We start from the raw sequence: 9,604 nt of genomic DNA on the forward strand, positions 1-9,604 counted from the left end.
GTAAAATCTTGCATACAGACTCAGTCTCCACAAATAGTATTCACCACGGGTAGTTGTCTTTATCATTAGGAATGTCAGTGAGGGAAGGACAGCAGACTCACGCATCCTTTCTCTACTTCCTCCCATAGCACCTCAAGACCCACTTTCATTCCGACACTGGAGCTTACCCAAATCTCTCCTGTTATAGTTCCCTCTGCCTGCTAATAGCAGCTCTGACAAGCCAGAAATTGCCCCCAAAGTGGACTTCTTGCACTTTCGCATATGATCTTTCTATTGATGGGAAACTCAATCCCAGAAAGGGCAAATAAAAATACAGAGCAGGAGAGACATGCATATCCCCTGGCCACTGTCTGTTTTCTGTCCTCAGTTTACCCATATATAAAATGAGAAACCTTATCACAATAACAATAAAAATGATACAGTCAATTTAGTGTGCTTCCCTAAAGATCTGGGTAGGAAACCAGTGTGGCTTTCTATACATTATAACCCCTCAGACCGTTGGGATATCTTTTGTACTGTATGTTGGTTGTCATTACGATTTCCCAGGTCCAGGTCCATTCTCCTGTCATCTAGATCATGAGTTACTCTTCTCCAGTTCTGTGGCAGATTGCACTGAAATGCCACTCTGGTCTTGTATTCCATTTTCTACCATAGACGGACAGTTGTTGACTTCCCAGCCCAACCTTACTTTGACATTCCAATGAAGATTCTGGGAATCAAGAAGCAGTACTGAGTCCAGAACAAAAGCAAGTCAAAAGCTGGGGTCATGAGCTGATTCTACAATCCAGCTGGACTTTTCATATATTTCTCCTCCCTGGAAGCCTACATCCACTGCTGGGGTGCTTTTCACTTCAAGCCCCTCAAATCCATTCCCTGGAATCTCCCATTCTGAGCCCTAGAAACCTATGTCTCTCTTATGTAAGAGACCTCCAAACCCACAGCTTCACAACCTATCTCATTTCAATGCCACTAAATCTTTGATTCTTCTCTACTGAAACCCCAAAATCCACAACTTTCAGGTCTCTTCTTAAACACGAAATCCCAACTTCAGGAGCTCACTTCTATAAATATTCCAGAATCTTCAGTTCTGAAGTTTGTCTACTGTCCTTTCATGTCCACAGCCCTGAACTAGCTCCTCGGGAGAGGCCACAAATTCAGTCCTGGGCCCACTTCTTACTCATCTGTCCTGGAGTTCCTTCTTCCTCTGTTGCTGGCTCTATCCCAAGGTGGGTGTGAGCAAGGCTGAGGGTGTAATTGGGAGGTGAAATGAGACTCTTATATAATCATGACTGTTACATAATCAGGTGAAAGGAGACAGTTACAAAATCTGCCCTCTCTTGCAAGTAAAGGCAAACCATTCCAGCAATCACCATCCGACGGTCACTGTTAGTACCATCATGATGGTCTCAGGGCTGCTTCTGGTGGCTTTGCTGGCCTGCCTGACTATAACGGTCTTGATGTCTGTCTGGCGGCAAAGGACGTTCTGGAAAAAGCTGCCACCTGGTCCCCCTGCATTGCCTTTCATCGGGAACTACCTGCAGCTGAACACAGAGCAGATGTACAACTCCCTCATGAAGGTAATACAAAGCATAGAGATGGGTGGTAAGGTGGCTCTAGATCATTGTGGCAAGGTGTTGGCAAAGTTGGACAGAAATCATAGGTAGGGGGAGAGTTGAAGTCTTAGCATTAGGCTCTTAGCCAAGAAAAATCAAATCTTAGGATGTTCAGTCCCTTGATTGTCAGAGTCTGGGAAAAATGAACCTGAGTGTAAAAATGAGACGACACTTGATCACCAGGTGTGCAGGCTTTATTAGAGGAGAAAGACCTGCCGGGGCACTCTTCCAGGAGAAGTGCACCAGTACAAGCTAGGGGGACAAATTATATGGGGTCAAGAAAAATTTCAAGCATGTGGGTGTTGAATCAAAAGTCCTGGTATGTCCAGAGTCCCTCCTTGGGCTGGCTTGTCAACTTTTTGGAATTCCTCTGTCTCCGGGGCGATAGTCCAGTAAGGGTGAGGTCTGACAGATAAGCGGAACATCAAGAGGGCAGTTTGGAATACACATATCTTCACTCAGTCTGGGAGGTCTGGGTAGAGAGCCAGTTAAGAGTTGGGGCTGCTCCCTCTTACCACCCCACCTCCTCCATCAGATCAGTGAATGCTATGGTCCAGTGTTCACGGTCTACCTGGGCCGACGGCCGGTTGTGGTGCTGTGTGGATATGAGGCTGTGAAGGAGGCTCTGTTGGACCAGGCAGAGGAATTCAGTGGGCGAGGCATGCAGGCCACCTTTTCTTGGATCTTCAAAGAATATGGTGAGGAGGACCCTGGGTAGGAAAATGTTGTCAAGCATACTTGATGGCTTCAGTTTCCCCAGCATTCATCTCCCTACTCACCCACTCACTCAAGGTTGTGGAGGGGTCCTTCCTTTGATCTCCTCTGTCCCCTTCCCTGTTTACCCCTTGTCCTCTTTAGCTTGTCTTAGTGTTTCTGCATCTCTCTGCTTCACTCTGCCCATCTCCCAGTTCTCTCTCGCTAGACATCTCTTCTTTCTCTGCATCTCTTAGAAGCTCTTGGGATTTTTGCTTTGGTGCCCTTTTCCTCTATCTCCATGTGTCTTTTTCTCTATTTCTCTTTCTCAGCTTCTGTATTTCCCATGTTTCTCTCTCCCTTTCCTTGCCTTTCTTTTTTCTGTGTCTTAGAATCTCACATGTTTCTGCTTCAAAATCCCTATGCCACCATCTCCTGGTAACAGTACTCCTCTCTATAGACCCTCTTTGTGTCTCTGTATGTATTTTTCTCTTTTCTCCTGCTCTGTTTAAAAATTCTTTCCAATTTTTATTTCTACCTCCTAAATCTTCACATCTCCCTCTCTCCCCTTTTTCCCTCCTCTATCTCTTTCTCTCTGTCTTCATGTGAGTGTTCCTGCATCTCTGTTTCTTTGTGCATCTGTCTTGCCCCTTTTCTTCTGATTTTCTTCCAACTGTTTTCTATCTCTTTCTGTATTTCTCTGATTCTAAGTGTTTTCTTTCTCTCTCTCTCTCTTCACCACCACTCCCTTTCAACTTGCCCCTCTCTGCTCATTCTCAACTCCTACACTCCTTCCCCAGGTGTGTCGTTCAGCAGTGGGGAGCGTGCTAAGCAGCTCCGTCGGTTCTCCATTGCCACGCTGCGGGACTTCGGCATGGGCAAACGAGGCATCCAGGAGCGCATCCTGGAGGAAGCAAGCTTTCTCATTGAGACCCTTCAGGGAACACGTGGTGAGTTGGGGACTCCAGAGTAGAGAGCAGGGAAACACCCTGTATTCAAATGTGCATTCTGGTTTGGGAAGAAAACTAGGCTGTGGGAAGGCGTTCATAGAATTCTCAAACTGCCATCAGAACACCAAGTGGAATCTCCCTCAAATCCCTTCTCTCCCCAACCAACCCCACAACCCAGGTGACTTCATTGATCCTACCTTCTTCTTGAGCCGAACCGTCTCCAATGTCATCAGCTCCATTGTGTTTGGAGATCGCTTTGACTATGAGGACAAAGAGTTCTTGTCAATGCTGAGCATGATGCTGGGAAGCTTCCAGTTCACAGCTACACCCACAGGACAGGTAACCGGTCCCAACACGGCTCCACTGTGACCCTGCCACAACTGCTCCCCTGCACAGACACATGTGTCCCAAACTCCTATCTTCCTCCATACAGAGTCTCCTCAAAACCAGCTTTCTCATTTGGGCAACTCATCAGTTGTGCAGGAACCCAAGACAGGTGCCCAATACCCAGGCTCCAATACCTAAATATCTCAACTAAAACTCCCGCTACAGAAAAAGGAAGGGAAGGAAGGGAAAAGAAAGGAAGGTAAAGAAAGGGAAGGGGATGGAAAGGAAAAGAAGAGAAAGGCAGGAAAGGGAAGAGAAATAAAGGAAAAAGAAGGGGAGGGAAAGGAAAAGGAGGAAATCAATAAATCTGGATAGTGTCATCTAATTGGACTGGAGCCCTCATACTTAACTCATGAAAACTTAGACATCTATTTCCATACAGACCCATCTAAATACCTAAACACCTGGACAGGTGCCTTTAACCAGTGCTTCCCTTGCCTGAGACAAGTCCCACTTCCATCAGGTGATGTCCACCACCAGCTGTCCTCTACCCTTCTTCTCTCCCACCCTCAGCTCTATGAGATGTTCTACTATGTGATGAAACACTTGCCAGGACCACAGCAACAGGCATTTAAGGAGCTGAAGGCACTGGAGGACTTTATAACCAAGAAGGTGGAGCAGAATCAACGTACACTGGATCCCAACTCCCCTCGGAACTTTATTGACTCTTTCCTCATCCACATGCAGAAGGTACATGTCAGCAGCCAGCGCAGAGAGGTCTCAGGCCAAGAAGAGGGAAATCCTGCTGGAAGTAGGGAAGTACAGAGGCTCATTCAGATTACTCCTTTCCATCATATTAATCATCACAACCTAAATTATAATTGACCATCAGTGTTGTCTCTACTAAGCCCTTACCCATGGGCAGGAATGTGCATACAAATCATAATAACAAGCACATCTATAACACTACCGAGCACCAGGCACTATTTTAAGAACGCTACTTTATTTTCCCATTTAACACTCACACCAGTTCTTGGAGGAGGCTCTACTATGACTCCAATTTTAACAATGAGGTAACTGAGGCCAAGAGTGTATAACAGCTATGCCTGAGGTCACACAGTGCGAAAGCAGTTGAACCTAGCTCAGACACAGGTCTCTCAGACTCTAAGGGCAGTATATTCAGCCACCATGCTCTTACCTTTCATATCATAAATGCCGGTGTGAACAGGTGACCTGGCTTTACTATATGACCTTGGAGGGTCCCTGTCCAAATCTGGATGTAGATCTCCTTTCTGTGAAGAAAGGAGACAGGGCTTTATGGAATATGAAGTTCAAGGTAAAAGGATCATAAAGCGGCTTCAACAAGATTTTTACTGAAAATTGGATGCTGTTTCTTAAAATTCTCTCTGTGTCAGAAATTATCTCTCTTCAGCTCTCTGACATATTCTATCAAGGTATCTCTGTCATTCGTACTCACTGTATCTCTCTCTGTTCCTCTGCTTCTAAGTATTTCCACAATGAAAAAGTGAAACTAAGCTGATAATGAAAGGATAGATAATCTTCTGGGTACAGAATATGAAAAGACCATTTGGTGCAGAGCCAGAAGCCTGGGCAAAGGCCTGACAGAATTAGGTACCTCTTCCTACTTTTGGTCTGGTCTACAAGAGATGGGTCCAAAGGGAAAACCCTAGAAAAACTCTGGGAGCATGGAAGACTGGGCTTGGCTTGAAGCAATCTCTCCTACAGGAACAGAAGAACCCCAACACAGAGTTCAATGTGAAGAACCTGGTGATGACAGCACTTGGCATTTTCATTGCGGGTACCGAGACAGTCAGCACAACCCTGCGTTATGGCTTCCTGCTGCTCATGAAGCACCCAGATGTGGAGGGTAAGGCTAGAGGGAGCAAGGAAGTGAGGGCCACAGACCTTCAAAATTCTCCTGAGCCACTGCAATGTTACACTTCTCTGAAATCCCTGGACTCTCAGACACACACTGCTAATCAGATCTGAGGTGAGGGTATTCAGCTAATAGGCACCTTCCAAGTTTCATCAGCTGTTAAAATATTGAAGATATCTGAACTGACTGTTAAATGATTGCTACATTGAGCCCACTGTGTGCCTACTACGTGTCCCTCCACTCCTCCCTCAGAACTTCCCCCCAAAACTGGTGCAACCAGGTTAACAAGACCCTGCACCACAATGCTTAGGACCAAACTGCTTTGAATGACTTACAATATGTCAGACATGGATGTCATGCATGTAGTACATCCAGTTATACATATTTGAAATATTATTCCTGTGTCAAGACCCCTACATACCTAAAAATATGCCTCTTTATTCCCCAGCCAAAGTCCATGAGGAGATTGACCGGGTGATTGGCAAGAACCGTCAGCCCAAGTTTGAAGACCACGCCAAGATGCCCTACACAGAGGCGGTGATCCACGAGATCCAAAGATTCGGAGACACGATCCCCATGGGATTCGCCCGCAGAGTCACCAAGGACACCAAGTTTCGAGATTTCCTCCTCCCCAAGGTGCTGCTTTTGCTCAACTTAGCTGGACCTCTAACCTGCTCCCTGTTACCCAGCACTCCATCTTCCTGAGAATCTTCCCAGCCCCTGTCCCACTACCCCAACCAAAGACTTACTCCATCATGTGTCCCTTCAGAGACACTCAAAATTCATACCTTCCCAAGGCCTCTTGCCTCAGGGAATATGAACCCCATGTCCCCCAAAACTCCTGTCTCAAGAGACATGAACCTCACTTCCTCAAGACTTCCTGCCTCAGACACAGCTCACAAGTTCCCCAAACATCCTTCTTCAGAGACATGAACCCCTTGTTCCTCAAGCCTTCTGCCTGAGGAGACAGAGACCCCATGTTCCCCAAACTTCCTGTCTCAGGAATTAAAATGTGATGTCCCCGTAAGTTCTTCCCTCAGAGAGGACCCTGCCTCTCCTGCCTCCACTCCTTCTCACCTAGAAACTATCCAAATCCTCCCTTTAAACCTGTGCACTTTCAGCATACCCTTTCTCCCTCCACTGTATCAAATGCCCTTTCTTCTCCCCAACAGGGCATTGAAGTGTTTCCTATGCTGGGCTCCGTACTAAAAGACCCCAAGTTCTTCTCCAGTCCTAGAGATTTCAACCCCCAGCATTTCCTAGATGAGAAGGGGCAGTTTAAGAAGAATGATGCTTCTGTGCCCTTCTCCATTGGTAAGAGACCACTGTCTGTTGCCAAGTCTCCCGTTACACCAAAAAAGACCTTCATCATCCCAGCTCCTCTCTCTGAGGTTTAGCGTAGTATCTTCCTCTAACTTGGAAGTCCCTCTAACGATCCACCCTACAGCCAACCAACTGCAATTCCCACAACTACTAAGGTTTTAATCCTAGAAAAAAAGAAGAGGAGTGACTGTACCCATTTCAGGGATGGTAAAAATCAAGACCCACAGTGAGTCAGAGACTTGTCAAAGGTCACTTAAATTCTTCAGATTCCCGAGAAGGAGATGATAGCACAGTGGCCATATTGGGTGTTTGGGAGAAAGGGTCATCTAATATTCCCATTGCTACAGCCTGGTATGGTATTCCCCTTCATCCCATGTACAAGGGAAACTGAGGCTCAGAAAGGATTAGAGACTTCTCTGAAAGTCTCTCAAGCCACCATATTCCACCCCCTCCTCCCTGGGAGAATACAGCTGGGCATCGGGAGAGGAGACAGGTGGCGGTGGGAGCAAGCCTCACCCCGTCTTTCTCACCCTGTCTTTTCAGGAAAGCGGTACTGCTTGGGAGAAGCACTGGCTAGAATGGAACTCTTTCTCTTCCTCACTGTCATCATGCAGAACTTCCGCTTCAAGTCTCCTCAGTCACCCCAGGACATCGATGTGTCTCCCAAACACGTGGGCTTTGCCACCATTCCACCAACTTACACCATGAGATTCCTGCCCCGCTGAACCAGAGCTACCACAGCGCAGACCTAGTGGGAGGAGCAAATGGGGAGGGAGGAGCCTTAGCGGGGCAGGAGGGAGAGGCTAGGCGGAGCGGTGGAGCTAAGGATAGGGCTGGGTTGGAGGAAAGAAAAGTGCAAGGTGAATAGAAAAGGAAGGAGAAACAGAAGGGCTGTGTGTTCACCTTATTAGAGAGATAAATCCTTCATAGCTGGGAGGAGGGGAAGAGAAACCTTACACTATACGGTGAATGATAATAATAATAGAAACTATTTTTTATTGAGAAAATACTCTGTGTCAGCTTTTTGCTAAAAGCGTTGCACTTTCACCTCCCGTAATGCTTACAACCTCTGCGACCAGAATTGTGTTCATAAGCATTTTACTGGTTACACAGCTGAGAGTTAGAAAGTTTAAGTCTCTATCTGGGATCCCACAGAACACAGTAACACCACCACCATGGCTGGTTTTGCTCAGTGGATAGAGCGTCAGCTCAGCCTATGGACGTCTGGTGTTGGATTACCAGACAGGGCACGCAAGAGAGACAACCATCGCTTCTCTCCTACTTTCTCTTCTCCTTCTCTCCCTCTTCTCTTTCCGCAGCCAGTGGCTGTATTTGTTCAAGAGTGGCCCGTGCTCTGAGGATAGCTGGGTTGGTCTGAGTGTCAGCCTCAGACACTAAGAATGGCTCCATTGAGTTTGGCCCCAGACAGGGATTACCTGGTTGACCCCAGTCTGGGTGTATGCAGGAGTTTGTCTCACTATCTTCCCTCGGCTCACTTAAAAAGAAAAAAAAAAAGCTCATCAAATACTGAACACAGGGATGGCTGTACTTAGCCCATTGTCTTTTTTTTTTTTTTTTTTTTTGTATTTTTCCGAAGCTGGAAATGGGGAGAGACGTCAGACAGACTCCCGCATGCGCCCGACCGGGATCCAACCGGCACGCCCACCAGGGGCGATGCTCTGCCACTCTGGGGCGTGGCTCTGCCTTGACCAGAGCCACTCTAGCGCCTGGGGCAGAGGCCAAGGAGCCACCCCCAGCGCCCGGGCCATCTTTGCTCCAATGGAGCCTCGCTGCGGGAGGGGAAGAGAGAGACAGAGAGGAAGAAGGGGGTGGGTGGAGAAGCAAATGGGCGCTTCTCCTGTGTGCCCTGGTCGGGAATCGAACCCGGGTACCCCGCACGCCAGGTCGACGCTCTACCGCTGAGCCAACCGGCCAGGGCTAGCCCATTGTCTTTTGAGGAGATTCATAAAAGGCATCCATTTCTCGAGGAATAACTTATTATATTATTATACAATATGAACAGCGCTGTCCAAGGATTTTTCCAGAGTCATGGCAGGCAGCTGAGCTGGCTTCACTACATACACTTGCCCAGTCATTCACACTTCAAATGCCAGGGCATCCATCACGTCCCCACCAAATGTGATGGGATCTGATCAGAATGAGATGGAGAAGAGTAGTCAGACGTTGTACTGAACTGGACTTGGGAGAGAAACACTTCAGTGAATACTGGGAGAACTTTGGTCGTGTCACAGCCATGTACAAGTGAGTGTGTGCACATGCAGGTACATGATTGTGATTGTATGTCCTTTTAATTTAATTTAATTAATTTATTTACTTTTTAAGATTTTATTTATTCATTTTTTTAGAGAGAGAGGGGAGAGAGAGAGAGAGAGGGAGAGATAGAGATAGAGAGAGAACAGGGGGAGGAGCAGTAAGCATCAACTCCCATATGTGCCTTGACCAGGCAAGCCCAGGGTTTTGAACCGGTGACCTCAGCATTCCAGGTCGACGCTTTAACCACTGCGCCACCACAGGTCAGGCTGTATGTCCTCTTGACTGAATTCATGAAATCACTTACTATGAATTTCTAAATGTTTGTCTCTGTCTGGTGAATCAGGGGTTGCTGTAAGACCCAGCTGAGAGTCTCAGAATCACCTGCTTACTCTCAGATAAGTCAGTATATGTTCCATTTAGATGGGCATCCTCAAGCAGTGTACAATCTGACTATTCAGACACATCAGTCTTAGATTTGTGTTTCTGATGCTACATAGACCTCTCCCACCTACCAAAAAGATTGCTAC

At 47.0% G+C, this 9,604-nt stretch overlaps 1 protein-coding gene across 1 annotated transcript; it reads left to right on the forward strand.

Moving 5' to 3' along the window:
• The first annotated feature begins 1,315 nt into the window (after positions 1-1,315).
• Positions 1,316-7,812, forward strand: LOC136380543 (cytochrome P450 2A13-like). The gene is made up of 9 exons (XM_066348455.1): positions 1,316-1,577; positions 2,149-2,311; positions 3,107-3,256; positions 3,435-3,595; positions 4,157-4,333; positions 5,330-5,471; positions 5,929-6,116; positions 6,653-6,794; positions 7,347-7,812. Exons 1-9 carry the CDS (start codon positions 1,398-1,400, stop codon positions 7,526-7,528), a joined length of 1,485 nt encoding a protein of 494 aa, XP_066204552.1. The 5' UTR covers positions 1,316-1,397; the 3' UTR covers positions 7,529-7,812.
• Positions 7,813-9,604: the final 1,792 nt, after the last annotated feature.

The sequence above is a fragment of the Saccopteryx leptura genome, chromosome 9 (genome assembly GCF_036850995.1).
Source record: "Saccopteryx leptura isolate mSacLep1 chromosome 9, mSacLep1_pri_phased_curated, whole genome shotgun sequence".
Classification (NCBI taxonomy): Eukaryota; Metazoa; Chordata; class Mammalia; order Chiroptera; family Emballonuridae; genus Saccopteryx; species Saccopteryx leptura.

Coding starts and splice junctions, on each gene's coding strand:
- LOC136380543 (XM_066348455.1), top strand. CDS start 1,398: ATGATGGTCTCAGGGCTGCTTCTGGTGGCTTTGCTGGCCTGCCTGACT. Junction 1,578..2,148: donor TGTACAACTCCCTCATGAAG/GTAATACAAAGC, acceptor CTCCTCCATCAG/ATCAGTGAATGCTATGGTCC. Junction 6,117..6,652: donor GAGATTTCCTCCTCCCCAAG/GTGCTGCTTTTG, acceptor TCTCCCCAACAG/GGCATTGAAGTGTTTCCTAT.